Consider the following 23239-nt stretch of genomic DNA (forward strand, 5'->3'; position numbering starts at 1 on the left):
CGCTTTTATTTCTACTGACAAACTGGGTTTACCAGAGTGATTTCCACACAGGGGCGTATTTTGAAATTTGGCGCCCCGGGCCCATACGTTTTGCCGCCCCAGAAGTCAAGGAAGAAAAACAAAATGCAATCCGGCATGCCGCCCCTGGGGGTTGGCATATGCCGCCCCTGGAGGTTGGCGCCCCGGGCCATGGCCCGGATGGCCCTAGGGTAAATACGCCCCTGTTTCCACACGGAGTGATTTTATTACTTCTGACCATACTCTGTGGGATGGATAGGTACCAAGGGTTTTTCAGTCCGACCTAACCAAAAAAACTCTGAGGAGTAGTATTGTCAAACAACAAATTTAATCAGTGAAAATCACCCTGTGTAGGGTCACCTCGATTTCATGGAGGCAGAAATTCTCTTAACATCAAAATAAATACCTATTAATAAACCTACATTTCTTGTGTTTGACTTTCCTCAAAGTCGAAATGAAAAGTAGGTAGAGTGTTTACCTCGGGTACGAGTAAAAATAACCATTTCACCCTTGAACTAGTGGCGCCAAAATATCTCGGGTGATATGGTTTACTTTCCACCCTTGGTTAACAATCTAATATTAACTAAGTATCCTCATCTTGAAAACATCTCATGAAATTATAATCCTAGTTTCATCATAACCATTTTGCGAACTTAATTAAAAGAAGCAATATAACATCCACGTAAACAAAGAAACACTTCGTCAAATCCCATCTCCATGAAAAGTGAGGCCTTCGCGTCACTTTCAGCACAGGCGGCAGCGGGAGCGGGCGCAAGCGCGCCGCCCGAGCGGGCACGTGGCGCCGGCTCAGGTGGGCCCCTCCCCGCCCGGCCCACCTCGCCGCGATCGCTCGCTCGAGACGCATTCGTCGCTCGGACGCCGGGAAACCACGAGCCGTTTTCCTCCGCGCCGCGCCGAACTTTTCGGACGCATTCGATTTTTAAACTTACCGGACTTTTAAAATAAGAGTTCGATTTTTAAACTGTGAAGTGAGTGATGTTTGTGAATCGGTTGTGATTGTTTTTTTTTTATTGACATTTAGTGTGAGTATAGTTTTAATATGTTTGGATTTATGAAAAGAAAATTCGGCTGAAAAAATTTAACGCGCTGAAATTAATTTGACTGTAGTTCTTAAAGCTCAAGTCACAATTTTTTTTCGATTCCGTGATTGAATGGCACTAAATCCCATGATTCAGTTTCTTAAAAAATTATCGTCAATTGAAAGTGTTTGAGTAGTCATAAAATCAAAGCGTGTCGCAGTAAATCTCTTGGCGGTGGATCTCAACTGTCCACTTGACACGGGACATTTAAAGCATATTAAATCTTTGAAAGCTTACTGTATTTGACTACAAAGCGAGTTTGGTTGGTTTATACAAGTTTCCGGTGACTATTAACTGTTTGAATTTTGTTTGATTAATGTTTTTTTTATTTCAAAATAAGAAATTAATCATACATTTATATTTGTGTTATTTTATGTATTATAAGAATAATAAGAATTATAATGGGACTAAACTCCATGGTTAATGTTTACTATTTTTTTCATTTTAATAAAATATATCAAATTAATTCGAAACGTGAATCTAGCTGACAATATGTGCTTAGATCATCTTCTAAAATAAAAATGAAAACTGATCGCAACATTCAAAAGCCCTTCCTTAATAAACTAAACCAAACAAGACACTTGCAACAAGCTATCAATGCCCGAATTAAAATTAAAACAGTCAGCCGTTTCCTCTTCAAAGCTGAGAACGTTAGAAAAATAAATGAAATTAAAAGAAAAAGAAAAAGCATCGAAATCGTCCGGCCCATTTAACTCGTACCGGACGACGACAAAAATCCGACTGAAATAAACCGACACATGTGAGGGCACGTCAGCGTCTTTATTTCAATATGGATTATTTTGATACTGAACTTGGTTGAAACTTTTGTTTGTTTATGGGACACAAGATTATTAAATTTAATTCAATCTGCCATTTTTGTAGAATCTTAGTAAACGGTTTTCACATAAATTTTTCTTTATTTTTTTAATTTAAGTTTGATTGCAGACTTAAAAAGTAAAATTTCCTACTTACATATTATTAAAAATACTTTTCAGACCTCCAAGTCAAGATTATCTTGCTTTCCAACCATATAGACGTATAGACGTTTATATTATTATTGCAGGTAGGTATAAAGTAAGGAAGGTATCTGAGTAGGTACAAATTTAATAAGAATCGAATAGCGAAATCAGGAGATCCTAAACTATCATGGACCTTAAATCTGACTGACTAAATCATAATAAAAAATCCTGTAGGTAGGTAGATATGGGTACGAACTTATGGATAACACCTATGTTATCTACATATGGAGGTCCCTACCTAGTTTCATTCTCTATTTAAGCTACTGAAATAACATTAACGAATAATATTAAAATAATTTAAAGTAACAAAGTTGCTTAAATTGATACTTGTATTGATAGTACTGATACTACTCGTGCTACCCAATGCTTCCAAGCATGGTTCTTAAAGATTATCTTCAATTAGGTATTTATAATCAGTAGTTGTTTATGAAAATACCTAAGTATATCAATCAATCAATCAAACTTTTATTGATAACATAGAAGTATTGTACCTTCATGTTATACAGGAATAACACAAGAGACGTGTCGTCACCATGGTTACCGATCATCACTGGTTCTTAAAGTTAATTTAGTCAATTAAAAATTAATCTTAGTTACTAGAGGTTTACGTCCATTATATTTAACTACAGGTTTGAGTCCATTATATTTAATTATACCTACAGTTGTAGTCACTATGATAGTCATACACTATGTAGGCTCAAAGTGACGGATATCATTTTAGGAAGTTTTACGTTTTAATACTATGGTCACCATATAACTACAGGTGTAGCAACTTATCTATATCTAAGTATGTATTAATATAAGACACGAAAAATATAATTCCAAATTTATTTACAATTTGGGACCAAAGCAGAACAAATTATTCTTTGATGAGTATTATTCGTCACATCACGGGATTGTGATTACAATGAATATAATTTCCAAATCTAATAAAACATACATACCTAATATATTACTTAAAAGGTAGTTTAAGTTAAAAAAAATCATGATTCGCAATCAATGCATACCGTCGCGTGTTACAATTTTGATTCTATTTAGAACTAGAAGAATCAACCTTTGCGGAATAGAACTTTATTTTTTATATCATATTATATGATATGATAGGTACCTACTCGTAATTTCAAATAGGCATAGAAAATAAAACCCACGTCACAAAGTTACATCACAAAGTGTCTTAAACTTCAAGATTTGCGGACATTCATTCAGCTCAACGCAGTTAAAACTCCGCAAATTTTCATCCTAAAATCCCCAATTCTCAAATTCACACATTCATCACTCGACTGTAAATCCAGCACATACACAATGACTGCTAATTTGCTCATAAAGACATATGCACCGGCATACGTCGTAAATCGCGCTTGGCCTACCGCTTACACCCATAAAGCTCTGCGGACACTTTTATGGGCCAACACGTGGCGTCTTTTTTCCGCATACACTTGACATGTGTAGCACTTTATAGAAATGTATTAATTTATTGTTTTAGAATAGACCCCCCTTGCGCAGCTTCCTTATTCTCTATTGGTGATCTACGTCGTGATGCAAGAATTATTTTTGATTGGCATTCCTTTCCTTATATTGTTTTTTTCCTTGTGTGTACGTACGGGAATAATACGAATATATACCTGTAATTGTAAATCTCAGCCTCTTCACGTTTAATCCACGCAGACTAGCCAGTTATTATTTAGATATGTTATATTCTACAAAGTATTAACTGCTGTTAAGATAAATTATTGCTTTAAAACAAATTTTCTTTACATTTGTTTATGTTTTTGGCCCTTCAACTTAGGAAACGTGAGTTTATTTTTAAAGGTAGGAACATTATTGCCAAGTAGGATTTTCTACTAGTCAACCGTATACCTAGGCAAAACTACAGAACAGAAAAAGAGACACGAGAGAGAGAGTTTAATATATCTATCTACCATTTACATTAATTTAGTATGTCTATTTTATTATATCTTATTAACATTTTATTAGCTGTTATGATTACGTTAAATGTTGCTGTTGTTTTAGCTAGTGAAAAGTATTATTTAAAAAACAAAATTTTGTATTATTATGTCTAGTATTATTCACCGACATTCGGTTTGATTACAAGCATACAAAAATATTCAAAATCAGTTAGTTCTCAAAACTAATATCTGTCATATCATAACACTACGTCTACATTAAAAGCACCTCCTTAGACAGTAACTTCATTCTCGCACAACATCTATCACTAATACGGCGTTTGAAAGAATAACAACATACGAGTACACTTATACCATAGTCACTTCCTTCCTTATTCTATTGGATGCCCTCCTAACGAGAGCACACACTTGACCAACTAATGTGTCTCATTTTATCGCAGGACCATCAATCAAGCTCGGACAATTGAAGCGGACTGCGAACAGCACTTAACATGTCCGACTAGACCATTCAGACATCCGAAGGATGACAAGAGTAGAGTGAACTTAACAAGAAGGACACTACGCTGTTACCGATGAACGACCTAAACTACAACGCCGGGATGAGTTCCTACCAGTTCGTGAACTCCCTAGCCTCGTGCTACGGGAACCAGGCGCCGGGGCGCACGGGCACGCCGGTGGACCAGCCCGGGCACCCGGGCCTGCCGACCCCGGGAGCGGATTACTACAATCCAACCGCGGCGGCCTCAGCCTACCCGAACGCCTGCTACTCTCCTCCACAAGTCGGCCACCACTACCCTCAACACCCGTACGCCGCGCCGGCCGCGGGCGCGCACATGCAGCCACAGACCATGATAGACTACACGCAACTACATCCACAAAGACTTGGAAACACAGCCAGTCATATGCATCAGCATTCAAACCCGAGCCCTGGGGCACTGTCACCGAATTTGATATCCAATCCTCCCAGCCAAGCGGGCGGTGCTAGTTGTAAATTCGCTGATACCACGTCCACTACAGGCGTCGCATCGCCACAAGATCTCTCCACATCATCAGGCCCCGGCAGAACTTCGCCCGGCTTTAGCGTACAGGGTGGAACTGGGTCTAAGCTGGGTCTGACGACACCCATCGCTTCTCCAGTGGAACACAAAGCGAACGTGAACCAGAACATTTCGAGTCCGGCTTCCAGTACGTCCAGCAACGAAAGCAATGAGGCTAACAACTCTAGTTCTAATAATACGAAGAATTCTAAATCTGCCAACGCGTCGGCGAATCCTCCACAAATTTATCCTTGGATGAAACGGGTGCATCTAGGACAAAGTAAGTAACTTAATTTCATTTATAAACGATTTTAATAATTTTCATAATCAGCATTGCAATCTAGCTAGGTCGTGTCACCATACATAGGTTGATAGTTGATATATTATCATCTATTTTATTATTTTACTACGACTTTATAATCAAGCAATAATACGTTAAAATAAACAAGTTTCACACTTTTTACCGCCGTTAAATCAAATGGATCGACTTCCTCGTTAGTTTAACAAGCCGGAGGCCGCCACGCCCTCGTCCAAACCAAATACCAATAGTTGATGTACGAGTAATAGAAACTAGCTGTTAGTCAATAGTCCAAGGTGTAGACAAAGCAAATTATACATCTATTTATAAAACATTAGCGTACATTAATGTACGATCGAAGCTGATGAATAGCGTCCATAATAAGGCATTAATGGACGTCGGGCGCTTGCATTCGAAGCCTTTTTTCTCCTAATGATGAAAGTGCATCGTCACTGTGACGTGGCAAATGATAACCTTCTGGTGTTAACCTGGTTAAAAGTTAATACGTTTTTAATTTGATTTTAGAACCATTTGTTTCTTTTAAAAAACGTTTTATCTTCATTAGCCTACCCGCAAACGTGTGAGTTAAACAAAAAACTAAAGATACTCGTATTATTACAAGCATAGGACAGCAAGATGGTTGGCGCAGCCGCTGTCACTTGTAGATGTCTGAGATAAAGGCGCGCACATGTTGCCGTCTGTTTCCCAGAAATGAGACTTGTATTGTTTCACGAATTCCATGACCTTCTCAAGGTTCACACTTGCACAATCTTTCACTTTTCAATATGCAAAATACAGGGATCGGCTACACTACAGACATAGATTAATTTGTGTAAAGTCTTAACGTTAACCTATTTAAAGACGTGTTTGCGAAATTTACATATAAAATGTTGATTCAAACTGGCATATTTAGAGCAATTAGTTTTTAAACGTTAAAAGTAGATCAACTATCAAGGCTGCGGCCAGCGTTTGGAACATTATAAGTATAATAATTTAGTTGCAATTATGTTAATATTTAGGTATTTTAGACCTATAATTTGAATACCATGGACGTATACCTACGGGGTTATAATAGTTTTTCACGCGTTATATTATACCTATTATGTGTGAGGTTTAATATTTGTCATGAGTTTTGCCAAATTTAACTCAGACAAATTGACAAAGAGTCAAAATTCAAATTTCGTCAGGAAGATAATGTGCGTTAAGAAACTACGAGTGAATGTAGTAAGTAGTCAATAATTTCTAATTTTAAAAAACATGAACATGGTCGCCAGGATACTATAACAGCTAAGATTCTTTAAAGTTTAAACTACAATGTAGGCACTTAAATTGGACAATTTGCGCTTAGGTTAGGAATGAAGTTTGACCTCTACTAACCGTCGCACTGCCAATAGGAACGGATATTTGCATAGTGGGGGCGGTGCCGTTGACATTTGCTGCTAGGTGCGCCTTGTTTAGCCAATAACTACCGTATTACCGTATATCAGCCGTCTAGTTATCATGTAGACGATTTGTTTTAGGGCCTTATTATAAAAGTTAGTCATAACATTTTACTTCCATTTTATATTTTTATTTTATTTTATATTTTGCTGCCCAAATTTGGCTAGGTATCGCTGGTAATTATCAATTAAGTTTTAAAAGCTTAACGCGAGGGAAAAGTAACACAAGAGACAAAATAAAATACCTGCTAATGCCAATCATGTAGAGGTTGTTGATTAGTAGTAGACATATTTATCTATTTTAACAAAGTTAAAAGGAAAACTATTAGGAGTAAATGTACTTACTCGTTCTCATGTTATAGATGAGTGATGATTCAAATCTTTACTTGCTGAAATAGCTATATACTTGAAATTCAATTCCTACTGAAATAACCCAATATTCTTATTGGCTGATATTTGGCTATAAAGTATCTTTAAAACTATGTTACATTTACCTTATTAACTCTAAAAAACTAAAAGCGTGCGCAAATCAAACGCGTGCTCCCATTGAAGAAGCTCCTCGTTTTGGAGCAAAACATGTCGAGCAATCGTACTTAAAATACATGAGTGACCCGTTTCCATAAGTATAATTATCCAATATGTCTGTGTCTTACAGAAGTTGTTATTAAAAACGCTTACCTATCTTTTAAGTCTTTTAGATACTTACGTACTAACCGTATCTGACCGGGGCAAGTATGCAAATAGAAAAGACGGAGGTCGCAACCCTTACGTGCTTCAAGGCAATAAGTCAAACGCGACGCCGCATGCGCTATGCGTGCAGACTAAGATTTCTATATATTTAGTACTTGTGAAATTACATGCAAACGCTATGGAGTGACGTGTCTATTCCATTTCGAGGAAAGGGATATGTTTGTTTCCGAGCTGCATGCACATACATGCGTCCGTAGTACACTGTTTGCGCGTATAAATCATAAGTCAAAGTGCTTGGAATAAGTCTGTTTTCATTGTTCTTCATGCTAATATGTTCGTAAGGCATGTTGTTGTTGGTTAGTCACTTAGGAAAGAAAATGCAACACAGACAGGTTTTTTTAATAAAAAGATAAATGTTAATAGTTGCGAAAAGATGGTAAGGTGTAATAACTGCCATGATACACAGGTAACAACTATTACCATTTTATGGACTCATTTACGGTCATTTGAATAATTTGTATTATATCAGTACCTACATGTTAAGTAAATTGTACTAGGTATTGCAAAGTCTGATATTTTGAACACATTTTTGCAAGTTTCACTAATCATTAATACAAATCAATTTTAATGGAATAACTATTTGAAACGCTAATAATGTTTACAATCGTGTCATTGTGGCATACATACAATACCATGTCTAGAGTCAGTATTTTGACGTCCGATCCTGTAAATAAAAACGACAGTTCTACGCAAGCTTAACATATAGCTGACTGTAGAACCCGTTGAAACCTGTATGATAAATGACGATTAGCATTGTTTAACACTAATTTATGAAGCGAGTGAAGGGATAACCTGCATAACCAGAACCAAAGTGCTGTAAGGAAAAAAGAAAAAAATAGTAGAAATTCAATCTTAATGCCATTCGTTTTAAATCTAAAATTGATCGACACAGTTAATCTCTTCTGGCATGAAAAGTCTTTGAGGAACTTTGATCCACACATTGAGTAATTATTTAATGAATTATGTATAAATGCAAACTCAATATAATTACTTATGCGATTTTCTGCCAACCGCGGCGGTGCCTCTTTTATATGCGCCATGTATAATGTGTCTGTATTATAATTTTTAAGTGCGCAAAAAATAATGAATTTCATTAAGCACTTATGCTTGACTACCGTAAAATGCGTTTACTCAAAAATTGTCAATATTATGAATGCTGAAGTAATATTAAAGTATTTTTTAATCATTTTACAAGTTTAGTTAGAAACAATGAATTAGGTAATTAATTTCTTAATAAAGGTAGTACCTATCCACAACTAAAAAATTCAAAGTACCTAAACTTATTTAAATTCTAACCGATGCTTCCTAACTACGCCATCGAAAAAAATAAATAGAATAAAAGAACATTGATAGGTACCCACTTTTTGGTAAACTCTTATGTTTGTTGATAGGTTCAATAAGAAATCGAAACACTATAATGCATTACAATCATACTTATTACGATACACATTTCTCGTAAGTAGCTATAAAACTTTACTTTAACTTACCTACTTAAATTGCTTTAATTGACAAACGATATGCATAATTGCATACATCAAACATGCCACAATATATCATCCAAAAATCGCAGTTATACAATTTGTCATATTGTCGTGCCATTAAAACAAACCGAAAACGGATTTCGCTCAAACAGCGCTGCCACTGCTGTATCGATTCACGCGCAGGCCTTAATATGCATACGGCCCTTTAGCCACATTTGATAAGGCCATAAGCACATTTGAGCTCAAGTGTACTTATGCCCTTTTTGAGCGTGAAACATTGCATTCCTCGTACCTGTACTACCGATTAGTAAATAAATAACAAATTTAATTCCAAGCAAGATTAGTGGCCGTCTGAGTCCATAAATAAATCAAGTCCGAGTGAGTAAAATATGACTCAAACAATATTATGCTATGGGCGCATTGTGCAGTTGCTGTGTGTTCCGCGTTTTTTAGTTTATTGGCAATTAAAATATAAATTAAGTTTATTTCAGTAATAAAGATGAATAAAATGTTGTTGCACTTTAATAAGGCCTCGGTTCTTATGTAAATTGTTTTTTTCCGTACCGTAACGCAGGAGACAAGTGAAGCTAGTTTATGTTAAATAATATTTAAAGTTTTATAGTAAACCTCGGGATTATTTGTCTTTGTTACAGCTAATTAATATTGAACTTTAAAAAAATAATTTTAAGGGTACCTACCTACCTACTAACACAGGAGACGCCACCATGGCACTCTTAGCAGTTTAAGTTAATTAACCCAATTTTTATTATGAGTTTAAAGATGCAAATTATATTAAGCAACTAATCCTATCAGAAATTAAAACTTATACCTAAACATACTCGACCAATTATCAAATTAATACATTACCTACATTAAAATTAACTCTAAACTAAACTATTAAAACTAAGCTAAATAAAGCCACAACCAAGAACTCAATCAAACAACCCGTCCCGCGCCCTTCCAGACGCAAAGGTGCCCATCACGCTCGCCGCGTTGCCACGCTGGACCGCGATAGACAGCCTCTGCATCAGGAATGACCCGGAACGAGGGTCATGACCTCCCTCCCTCGAACGTTGCCCCAATTCGCTCAAAAATTATATTAAGTATCACTACTTGAACTACTACTTGTACTTGGTGTACTTGAATATCAAGTTAATAGAACAAGATGTACAAGAGGTAGCTATATTTACCCACCAAGCTATACCCATAAAACAAACGCAACAATTTGGCTACCTACTTCGCTTCTTACTTCATAGTTACATATAATATTATTGATTGTAAACTCTATTTAATTTAAATTTGCACCACATTGAATTTACAACAGTGTTTTAATATTCTGTAAAATGGCTTCTTAGTTAAATTCAAAAGCAGTTAGGTACACTTCGTGAGCGCAAGGGCCTCGATCGAAGATACGGCAGGAATCTAGTTCGCAGACCCCGCCTCGCACCGTCAATATGCAAGGATTAAAAAAACAACAACTGGTTAACGAAAATAAATAAAAGGGATTAGTGCCCCAACCACCGCGGCCATATTGGCGGCAATGACTTTGCAAGTTCTTGCTAAAATACGCCTCAGGTTTTTTTTTTCATTATGACCTGGATGCGAGTCCTTTAAGCCATACAGCTTAGAAGCGTAAAGGCGTATTTCAATACCTTTCTCACGCTCATGAGGCGTTTTTGTGCGATTAACTCTGCGTATTGGTGTATGCGTGTTTTTATTTAATTAGGTTGCACTGTCGGGACACGCCCTGTTTTAAATGAAGTTGATTATTCTTTAGCGCTTAAGTTTATTAAGTGGGAGTAAATTACGCTAATTATTTAATATGGATGGATAGCAATTGTAGGAAGTTCATGGTTAATGCTGTTATTTATAACCGTAAAAACGTATTGTTAGTAAATAGCTTCGGTAAAGTTAAATACAAAAACATATAAAAATTATGCGCTTAAAAATATATTTTCATTAAAATGAATGCAAGTCTTAATATGTTTATTAATAACAATAATAACGAACCTTACCTAATTCCTATAAGGCGTAAAAATAAATCTTAACTGAACTTTAAATTAAAATGACAATATGTGGTTCATAAATACAATTACAGACCAGTTTGAAAACCAACTGGAGTTCCCTAAACCCCGCTCCCGCGAGACTCTCCTTCAATTATTGATGGCAACTTTTAGCCAATAAAATATAGGGGACGATGCGAACTATTTTTCATCTGGTTTAACCATCGACATCACGCGTATGGACTTGGAATTTAGTGCGAGATTCAGCTTCTTAAATACGAGAGCCAAAGATTTAATTTGTAATTAACGTCACAACTGATAATTATACCTATGTATGTATGCATAAGAAAGTAAAGTCCCCAGGGGGCCTCGCTAAGATGACAATTGTACATCATCGTACAAATGCCAAACAAATAGAGAAAATATATCGGGATGACAGATGAAAAGTCACATGACTATTTCCATACATTACGTTTCGATTGGCGTTTTCTATCAACGATTGTCAACTTGGCTAGGCCCCCTGTATGGATATGACGTTCGAAGCTGGCTAACTAGCCACCTGACAACTGTATATGAGGATTAGGACAGTTTCAGTCTTTTTCAATCACCTCATGTAAAAAAGTGACATTTATTTTATCACATGAATACTTACTTATAATGTCATCCGTAACACGTCTGCTGGCGTGGTCGTCTATCTATGTACGATAAACAGGAAACCCACTATAGCAAAGTTATTAATGCAGTTATAATAACGTAAAATATTGGTATTGGGAATTGCTATTTGTCTCTTAGATGCATATTACAATTCGAGAGTTGCGTGCAAAAAAGCTTCTATGTTGCTTATTTATACATGACTGTTTCTCTCCAAATAAAAGTACATATATTCAAGTCAATGGGCCGATGCCAACTATTTTTCACCTGGTTTAGCTTCAAATAACTGGTGCATGCTTTTATTTTCACGCACGTACCTACGTTATTTATAGGCGTTTTTCAGCTGATACGAACAAACATGCTTTTTCACACGCAACTGTACCGTTTAGGCGTTTTTCAACGCGAAACCGATGCAGGTGTGCATTTTGGACGCTTCGGTGATATGTTTATTAATTGCATATTACCTACTGTTGCATAAATATATCGTGCTTGCATGAAAAACATCTAACACTATTAGACTATGCAAAGTTTGTATAGACTGGGCTAACTGAAAAAAAAACCGGGCAAGTGCGAGTCGGACTCGCCCGCCGAGGGTTCCGTATTTTTTAGTATTTGTTGTTATAGCGGCAACTACATCATCTGTGAAAATTTCAACTATCTAGTATCACGGTTCATGAGATACAGCCTGGTGACAGACAGATAGATGGACAGTGGAGTCTTAGGATCACAACGTCATCTCTAATTTTAATTTTTGTTATCATACTGTGAAATTGTTACAAATCCTTTGTGAGCTTATAAATAAACATTTTTATTTATTATTATTTATTTATTTATTAGTAATAGGGTCCCGTTTTTACAGACATTCAACTTTTAACGTGCAAAACGTTATAATTTTTGTTTCATGATTGGTTACCACAGGTAACAATAAGTTAGGTTAGTATTAGCAACGTCCCAAGTTCTGTGCCACTGCGGAGAAACTTCTTGCAGGAGGAATTGCTTGAGTAATTATAATACGTAATAATAATTCAGCCTATATACGTTCCACTGCTGCTGCCCAGTGGCAGATTTGCAGTGTTGGCCGCCCTAGGCCCCAGACCCTGTAGTAGGTAACTACTAGCCGCCCCTTTCTCAGCACCCATCTATAGACTGCCGCCTTGCTGCCGCCCTAATATCTTGCCGCTCTAGGCCCGGGCCTACTGGGCCTTAGGGCAAATCCGCCACTGCAGTGGTGCCTCCTATAATGCGCGAGAAGCGAAGGTTTCCTCGCGATGGCGCTCCATCGCGAGGCTGCTGCATGGCTCGCTAGCCATGCAGAATTTGAACCTACGGCCTCGGGATTGGAAGTCGGGCTTCATATCCACTCGGCCAACACGTTATACAATTTGTAACCATATTAGAATACAAAATTGTACATTTTCAGAGATTTTTTTTTCCTTTCTTTCGGTCAGATCAGAAGATAACTGAAAAACCAAGAAGAAGTAACATTAAATGCCATTAGTAGTTAATTGCAAATTGCACATTACATCATGGTTCGTCATAATCGAGGTTTTTACACTTTTTGTAATTTTACGCAATAGGTGTTTTTGCCCTTTACGAAATGAGATATATTTAACTCGTCACATTTACTGTTATAATTATTAAAATTAACTTTCTGGGGTAATAATTATTGGTTGTATGCCTTATAATTTTATAAGTAGATAGGTGTTTTGATAATGGTATAAGTACCTACAGTACAGTACAGTTGCTTTTAATGATTATGTTTAATATAAGTACTAACATGAACAACACAGTAGCTTTTCTATAACACCAAAATACGAGTATTAATGCATACCGCATAAGCTAGTACCATAAAATGGGGTGAGTAGGGTTCGCGGGGAGAGTTGGGTTATGAATGGGGAGAGAAGGGATGAAAGGGGGGTGAGATGGAATTTTAAGGCTACTGCTACAAAAATAATGTATTCCAATTTAAAATGGAGCTATAGTAATACTCATAACTCATGTCACATAGTATGAAAATATGGGAAAAAGTGGTAGCGAGACGAATGAGAGAAGAAAGTGAGGTAGCACAGAACCAATTTGGGTTTATGCCGGGCCGGGGAACTACGGACGCCATATTTGCACTTCGCCAGCTGTGCGAAAAATACAGACTTGCGCAAAAGAACTTGCACATGGTGTTCGTGGACTTGGAAAAGGCATACGATAGAGTCCCCCGTAAGGTTCTGTGGTGGTCTATGAGAGAGAAAGGAATGCCAGAGAAGTATGTACGGCTTGTTCAGGCGATGTATGACAGAGCCAGTACTCACGTCAGGTCGGAAGCAGGAGTAACCGACAAGTTCAATGTGGCGGTAGGTTTACACCAGGGGTCGGCCTTAAGCCCGTATTTGTTCCTCCTGGTTATGGATGCTCTGACATCGAACATACAGGAGGAGGCACCTTGGTGTATGCTGTTTGCCGACGACATTGTTCTTGTCGGAGAAAATGCACTTGAGGTCCAGAGCAGGCTGGGAAAATGGCAAGAAAAGCTGGAAAGTGTGGGACTCAAAATAAGCAGAACCAAAACGGAGCACATGTTCTGCGATTTCGGTGGTCTATCCAGTTTTTCCCATATTGCCTTAGATGGTGTATCCCTACCAGTCTGCTCTGACTTCCGGTACCTTGGGTCATTGATCCAAAGTGACGGAAACATCGACCGAGACGTGAAAAATAGAATAAATGTGGGATGGATGAAATGGCGACAGATCTCTGGAACAACTTGCGATCCACGAATGCCCCTTAAACTTAAGGGGAAAATATACAGAACGATCGTGAGACCTGTTGTAATGTATGGATCAGAATGCTGGGCGTCGAAAGTAGCGGATGAAAGAAGAGTGCACGCAGCGGAAATGAGAATGCTGAGATGGATGTGTGGAGTGACGAGAAAGGATCGTATTAAGAATGAGTATATAAGAGGAAGTTTGAAAGTAGCTCCAGTAACGGAGAAAATGAGGAGTACTAGGTTAGCGTGGTATGGGCATGTAATGAGGAGGGATGAATGCCATATAGGCAAAATAATGTTAGGGATGAATGTTGATGGACGGAGAGCGTATGGTAGACCCAAAAAACGATGGATGGATTGTGTGAAAGAGGATATGAGAAAGAAAGGAGTGAGTGCTGAGGAGACGAAAGACAGAGGAGAATGGAAGAGAAAAACATGTTGTGCCGACCCCACATAACGTGGGATAAGGGCAGGGGAAAGAAGAAGTAATACTCATAATAAAAAAAATCGATCCAACAATCTTCCAAAATCACCTTTGTATGAAAACCCAACTCACCCCAAATACGAGGGACTACGGGGTGAGGTGGGATTTCCTGTTTATCGTTAAAGTTATGAAATGGAACTACCCAAAATAAAATAAAGACTAAAATACAAACGTCCGAAACACTTATTATATACACCATTCAGTTTGCATATGTAAAAATAAAATGTTATCGAGGTTTGAATGTCAGTTTTGCACCTACTCACCCCATTTTACGGTACCTAAGCTTAGCGGGTAACCAATAATATATTACAGTGGAAACTGGATAAGTGGAATCGCAAGGGACCGGCTGTTTAGTTCCGCTTATCCAGGTTTTCCATTTATCCAGTTTTCCACTAAACCAGGTTCAAATAAAACGTATTCTCACTTAAGGGGCCCACTGATTAACAGTCCGCCGGACGGTATCGGCCTGTCAGTTAGAACAAAATTTTGACAGTTCCGAACAACTGACAGGCCGATACCGTCCGGCGGACTGTTAATCAGTGGGCCCCTTTACAGAGGCTCTCGCTAACAGAGGTTGTGGATGCTAGTAATGTCGTTTATAGAGGTCACGTATGGTATGATCAAGACTTAAATAATCATCTTTTATTAAATATGTATGTAGATATGTATGTATTAACAAAAATAGGTATGTAATCCTGACTTTAAAAAAAGCAATACTGTAAATAATCCACAGTACCTACTCGTATACAATTTTCAAAATTACAAAAACAAAATCACTCCTAATATTTATTTATGCAAGAGAAACCAGTATGGTTAAATAAATCAATGTACCGATTGTACTTTAATGCAAAAAAACTGAACGATGTGTGATCTCATACAAAATACGTAGTTAAAACACGAACCATAATGTTAACGAAACAAACTACCCTCTTTGTGACGGTTTATTAAAAATACAATTTTTTTAACGCCGAGCTATTCCACTCATAGAGGTTTCGGAGACGGCTGCTTCCAGTTACAGAGGTAAAAATAAGAAATTTTCGAAAAAATGGATTCCGCTTATAGAGGTCCCAAAATTCCACTTAAGTATAGAGGTAATTCGTTGCCAAGGGACTGGAACCGAGAACTTGGGTCCACTTAAAGAGGTTTTCCACTAACCCAGGTTCCACTTATCCAGTTTCCACTGTATAATGTTAGGTATACATGTGAGGATTAGACGCCATATAAATAGGTCACATATAACCTGAAAAGGGTTGAATATATTTTAAAGAGTTTATCCCCTAAGGAGGTGCAATGGCAGTTGCAATTTAGTACGAATAAAGTACAAATAGGAGAGAATGGGGAAGATTAACGATTTATAAATAATAATTAAAATTAAAAGAAGACTATAGTAATTAATATAAAACGAATACCTATCAAAAGAAGACGACCTATCACGAAATGTGCCCTTAAAGTCAATACAGATACTAAAATAGGTTATGAACCAATTTTGAACTAGAAAACAAGTTCCTCTCGCAAGCACGTATTTAATAATTTTTGCTCTATATTCAACTACAATTTAAATACAGGAAATAAACAACTACTAGTACTTAACTAATTGTAGCACCTAAGACATAGGTACTTTACCAACTAACACAAACAGCATAGCCTTGAAGCACATTATCTTTTACGTAAGCACGTAAATCTAGTCTGAATAAACGTACAGACAATTATGGCGTAGGAGTTCTAAAAAGTATGAACTATCACAAAATCTTCGTGTTCTTATGGCCTTTACAAGTAATGGTATTGTGCTGTTGTTATGTTCTAAAAAGGATAAGAATAGTTAAAGTACCTTAGTCATTACGACCTTCTATGACTGAATAGAATACGCTCTTTGCATGTGTGATGCTGACTACCTAATCATGCCTAATGCACTGTATAAGGAAGGATCAGTAGGTAGGTACCTACTTATTGAATTTTAAATGTCTGACATGCATTCATTCTTCTTAATAAGACGTAAAAGTATTCCAAATTAGGGAAGCAAAAGGGAAGGCTTATTGTAACTTCTGGGAGTTATGACCGCGTTTTCATCGTTTAACGATGTGTATGTCACTTTCATTGGCCAGTCAGAAGTCAGAACGAGACGTCGTCTTAGTTACATATATCGAATATAGCGAAAAACTATAAGTATTTTAATATATAATCATCACTGAGCAAAAGAGCACGTCGTGGTCACTTAAAGGCCAAAGCAAAGGAAGCACGGTTGAGGAACTACTCATACAAGACTTGTAGAGATTAATAAGGAGATAGCTTTACAGCCAAAGTGTTAATGGATAATTTAATTGTTTTTAAACTTGCTTTACTTGTTGCCTTGTATGTATGTATTACATATACGAGTATGTTGTTTTTCTTCAATTTTAACAGGCATCATGTATTAGGTATAGGCATATATCCATAAGCAAATAACATCATCATGTTGTGTATCATCATGTTGGATTAACGTACTAGGTACCTATAACAGTAACATTATTCTAAGGCACGTATTTAACCGGTCAACTAATTAATCGAATGTGGGTAGTTAAAAAAAATAGAAATGGCTACTAAAATTAATAGTTTGGCAACAAAACCGGAGCCTTAAAATATATCAATATGAGTTGTATTTTAATGCCGTTACAGCTTTTGATTATTTTTAGGCAGGTACCAAGTATTTATTTGGCTACTGAATTAATATAATGGAGACCATTTATGAAGCACCTTTTAAAAAGAAAACGGCTATCTATTAATTAAAAAATTAAGTTCTTTTAAAATATTTTGTTTGGTCATTACACGGTCAACCTAACACGCTTAGGGTTTCTGCTCGAGAATTCTCGAGGCGGGAAATCTCGAGAAATTTGTCCTTGGTCGAGACGGGAAAAAAAAACTCAATGCCTCGAGAAATAAATTTCATGTAATAAGTAAAAAAAACACGCGTATAACAAGTGATGTGTCTATAGTGTTTTTCTTTAGGTAGTAAAATAAATGTAAACAATGTTTTTTTTAACATTTTCAAGTACTTACCTAAAACATTTATTAGTTAACCAAACATATGAAAAACTGCCTTGATCCGTGCTCTAGAGTTAGACCAAGAAAAGACTCTCAGACGCCAAACCTCTATGGAATTATGACGTATAAATAACACTTGCACTGCGCGGGCTATCAAAATCGCTGCAGACTTTTCTTGGTTTAACTCTATCATCCTGGCATCAACCGATTTTCATGTTTTGAACTACTAACCTCAAATTTCTCAAGAAATCGTCTCGTTTTAGGGTCTTTAATAGGGCCATGTAGTAGCAAATATTACAAAACTAAATTACTATTGATTAATCAAATTATCGCGATATATTCCTAAGCAAAATAGCACAATTTTAGCTGCTTCATTGTTACGTTGAGTAATTATTAATATTACGTAGGTAGTAAAACTTCTGTAAGGTTTTCACATCGAGTTAAATTGACTTGAATGCTGACTTGAATATTCTTGCTTAAAAAATACTATAATAATTGTGGTTTGATTACATTTTGTAAAATAGGTACCTAAAGAAATACACTACACCATATCACATCGCTGGCGCGTACGCTTGCTATATTGTCTTTATTGTTCGTTGTTGAATTATTGATTATTAAGTGCAATTTATGGTAACTAAAATTTTACCATTTGTTTGATTATTGATCTCACCTACGACTCCTATGAGTCTGATTTGTAAAAAAGCAAAAAAAAAAAAATAACATGGTGTTTGTTGAAACTTTCATAATTTCTCGAGATACTCGAGAAAATCGAGAAATCTTGGTCGAGAATTCCCGTGCCTCGAGAAATAAAAAAGGCCGAGAAACCAGAAACCCTAAACAAGCTCCTCCTCGCTTCGCTCGTCGTCGCACCTATCTGTTGACTCTAGCAGAACACGGTGGTAACTATTGAAATTAGTAATTAAAAATTTAAAGATCTAATGATTCTAATGGTATAATGGCCATTAGGCGTTTCATGATTAGAAATTTCGACTATAAGTATACTGACCATTGCGTATTCGTAAATTAATTTCAGGTGTTTTGTGTAGAAAGTGACCAATATTCATTAAATTTAACTGCTTTCGTGTCAAAATACTACCTAGCTGAAACGATATGCTCAGTTATGATTAGTTGATTTCATAGGTGTGAACAACTAGATGACAACTAAATTTTATGATCGCTTTACAATATTAGTTGCCAATTTATTATTTTAGACGCCAACTTATCACTTTAAGTTCCCTATCATTTTTTTAGGTGGCTTGATTTTGCTGCCAGTTTTTTTAATAATATGATGCTTATATTTGAGGCTAAAATATTTTTTTTGGCGCTAAAATATTAATGCACAGCCAAATTATATTATTATATGCTCAATGAAAGTTCCTGTTTAATATTTTAGTTGCCCGGTTAATAATAAGCCTTACTCTAACACCAAGAAAACCTGTTCAAAATGACAATTTAGCAACGTACTACTTAACTCGAATAGGTTAGCAACTTGCCAACATTTTCAATAATGTTAACATACAACTATGACTTTTCGGTGTACGTTACATTACCGGTTCATACATAATGGCGTCAGTGAGTTACACATACAACATTCTGCCTATTCAATACATAATGGTATCACGTTTCTCTACTGGTTCCTATAGAACTGTGACATTAGTGCGTTGCGTGCGGCGTAAATAAATGCTTACGTATAAAAACTTAAAGATACCTATACTCTGTAATTATAGCAATTACTAGAACTAGTTAGGCTTTACGTTAGCTCACCGATATTATGACTGTAGGCGATGAATTAATGGCCATTTTAGCGCCTTTATTTTTAGCTTTGAATAATTATGTCAGTAGTAATTTTGTATAATTATTCAGTTGAACTTTGTGCAACTTCTGGTATGTTGTCATAGGCACCATAATATTGACTTATATTAATACTTTTGGTGAATAAAGACTGTAACTTGATCACATACTGGACTGATAGAAAGAAGCCGCAGACATTAAGGGTCAATCAAATATTTTTTGTTAATACTTTTTTACACAGTTTTAATGTAGGTATAAAAAGTGTGTTCATTAAAAGACTGAGCTTATAACTTCCACAGAATTTATTATAATTGTTTCTAAGGGTGACCCAGCGGACGTAACCAAGGCATCGCGTTACATGAAAAAGTTGATTAAGCTTATATCTTAACTTACACTCAAAAGTGCATGACTGAACAGTCTAAGAAAGGTTTTCCTTTATACATACATGTGTTAAAATGAATGCCCAACACTATTACGAGTTTTAATTCCATTGCAATAAGCCGTGTCGCCTCCGACGCAGACTGATGCTCATAAAGGCACACAAACTGCATTCAGATGCACATGCATTTCGCAACCTCGTTCTTCTTCAATCACACCACCGTAAAAACTACCTTCGTCCAACCACCTAAGATTCAAATTCGAGTTTGAAGCATATACAATGTTGAGAACTTTAAGCAAAGAATATGCATACGTATATGAGGTATATGAGGATTATGCAGTTGCAGATTGCACATTTTGAATTAGCATAGGCGTCTCAAGTCGTTACTCAACTGTTCTGGGTATTTGCAAGGGTAAACTGGGCTCACGTGGTAACAATTTAAAATTTATAAATATACGATGAAAATGTAGTATTAATTTAATTACGAAACCCTAAAACGAATTAAGATCAAATTTCAATTCATTTTTTTCTCGAAATGTATATTAAAATGGCATATATCAGGACTGACTAGGTATGGCACACAGAAATATGAATGGTACCTATAGCAGGAAGATTCAATACTTGGTGAATTTAGTAAATTATAAAAACGACTTGATTAAACAATTATTGATCAATAGCAACGTTACTTCCTCCCTTGCCCATCGTCCCCTGACGTTTAGGCTCGAAACTTGCTTTTTTACTAGATTATAAGATCCGTTAAAAGCACAATGTACGTTTTTTCTACTATTACAGTTATGATATCGGTGAATTAAGTCACTTCACGCACAATAATATGAGCTGTGGCCCATTGTTGAACTAAATAAAGTCGCCACGACGTCTTCATCGGACGACGCAAAAAACAATATAATACACTTATTGCTGTCAAATGTGAAATAATGGTAACACTGCAATTGTTTTCGCGGCCATAAATAACTTTAACAAAAGATTCGCGGTTTCCTTAAAAGCTAAACTGGCTGATAAACATTTTTTTTTCTCCCGCGGCCCTTTCCCGAGGCTGCCTATAAATATTAATACAATCAAATGTTTTGACGTGGGCCTTTTTTAAGCTTTTATCTTCTGCCTTGGCTCTTTTTTTATAAGCATCGATGCCTTTTTTATTTCGTGTTAATTTGGACAGCGAATTTGGGTCTTTTAACAGATCGTAAAGTACCTATAGAGGGGAAGAGGCGCCTGGTGTTTCGCGAATATTCAAGATTTATATCTTGAAAAGAAAATAACGGTTTACGTACATACTCAAACCAAATAAAAACAACATTAGTACCTACGCATAATATTGAAACAGTAATAAAACCCAAACAATCGCAAATAAATCTTTGTGTATAAATATATTAATTATAATGCGCATGTTCGAAGCTACTTCGAAATAGTTACTAAACCAGTAAATATCAATTAAACAACAAATTAGCATAGTTTAATCGCTCACACTAAATCATTAATGCTTAAATAAAAACATAAATCTCTGCAGGCGACTCAAAAGACTAGCACAGACACAGACTCCCACACCATCGGAAAATGATATACAAATTTAGACTCTGTCACAATCCCAATAGGGTTCAAATACTCATGTCAAGATCACTGCGGACTTAGAATTCGACAAGATCTGATCAAAGTATCTAAAATGGTCACAGTTAGTGGGTTAACCACTTTAAATTGTCATCCGACTGATTTATTTCTGTATCTGAGGCAAACACATTTTTGTGGGCTTCTCGGAGTAAACCTTGATTTCATTTAAATTATATTATTTTAAACGACGTGATAAGAAATTAAATTATTGCATCTGTAGCCAGTAGCTTTTGTTTTAATGCAGGGCTTTTGAGTGTTTGCAAATTCAATTATTTCGAGTAGAGACAAAACAATAGGTACGGCTCTACTCTATAATTTGGTATCAGTTTGTTGGCAACGGTAGCATTAAACATCCAGTTTCTGGAAATCATTCCCACAAACACGCAAAATCCCCTTAATTTCCATTTATTACCCAACCTCCGACCGAAACACAGTAATCAAGAGAAATTTGCGACCCAAATACCTTCTCGAACTCAAACTGGTATCGAATTAAATGCATTTGCGAACGTTATTTTTCAATTTCAACTTTTTTTTGGACGAAATGACACCATTTTCACAGCACATTAGCTGCGCCTGGGCAGCCGCGCCAGGGGCGGATCCAGTCAAACGGTCGTAAACTATAATCATTTGCGGACCTCATAAATAATTGCGGAGTTCGGCCCTGGTTTTTGTCGGCCGCAAGTCTAGGGTTGCCAACGTGAAAGAGAAGGTTTAAAATTATCGACAAGTATGATTAGTTAGGTGCGTGACACATAATTATCTATATACCTAATTCATGTTAAGTTACGAGTAAAGACGATCGTCTGAAAAAAATCATAAACCGTACACATTGGGATCTGAACTCATGTGTGACGCGTCTAATGGCCTATAGTATAGTATCTTAAAGTTTGAATCGGGCAGTATGTCTTAATACTGTGTCAGCTCTTAGAGCTTTAATAAGTATAATTATCTTTTCCCATCGTAAATACCCGTCGAAATATAGTAGTTTTTGTGCACTATAAATTTTCTTAAAAGTAGTACACTAGGTCAAAATACAGTACAATATATATTATATAGTACGGTTGGCAACCCTAAGCGAGTCGCCTGCGCAGGTAATATAGTCATAAATTTCCATAACCGCCACTCGATCTTATCAAACATGATTTTAATTTGATTTCGGAACCACACGTGTTGAGGTCGTTTCGTTGCGAGTTACGATCGTAGGTATACTAAACACCTACTACGTCATTTTAATGATGTATCTTATAAGAATGCAGGAAAGTATTACATAGTTTTATGAGGGAAAATACATATTTATGACAAGAATGAGAACGAAAATATAGATAAAGATAATACGGTTACATTAACCACAATAGGTATACCTAAATACCTTAGTGCTTCTAAGAGTGTTCATAATGTGGTTTTATGTATTCAGACTACCCTTGAAAGTCGAGCGTTACCATAAAACAAAATTGATACGAAACTAAACGCACATCACAAATTATTGTCA

The 23239-nt window shown here is 36.4% G+C and overlaps 1 protein-coding gene and 1 long non-coding RNA gene across 2 annotated transcripts in view; one reads left to right on the forward strand and one right to left on the reverse strand.

Annotated features, from left to right (window-relative positions):
* Positions 1 to 877: 877 nt before the first annotated feature.
* Positions 878 to 23239, forward strand: part of LOC134806015 (homeotic protein Sex combs reduced-like) — a 47374-nt gene continuing 25012 nt past the window's right edge. Inside the window, exons 1-2 of the mRNA XM_063779218.1 lie at positions 878 to 1061; positions 4482 to 5358. Of these exons, the coding sequence (XP_063635288.1) occupies positions 4614 to 5358 (745 nt within the window). The 5' untranslated portion in view covers positions 878 to 1061; positions 4482 to 4613. The remainder of the gene's footprint in view (positions 1062 to 4481; positions 5359 to 23239) is intronic.
* LOC134806038 (uncharacterized) overlaps positions 19757 to 23239 on the reverse strand; it is a 447581-nt gene continuing 444098 nt past the window's right edge. The window contains exon 4 of the long non-coding RNA XR_010146452.1: positions 19757 to 19777. This is a non-coding gene — a long non-coding RNA (uncharacterized LOC134806038). The remainder of the gene's footprint in view (positions 19778 to 23239) is intronic.

This window comes from Cydia splendana, chromosome 2 (assembly GCF_910591565.1).
Source record: "Cydia splendana chromosome 2, ilCydSple1.2, whole genome shotgun sequence".
Lineage (NCBI taxonomy): Eukaryota > Metazoa > Arthropoda > Insecta > Lepidoptera > Tortricidae > Cydia > Cydia splendana.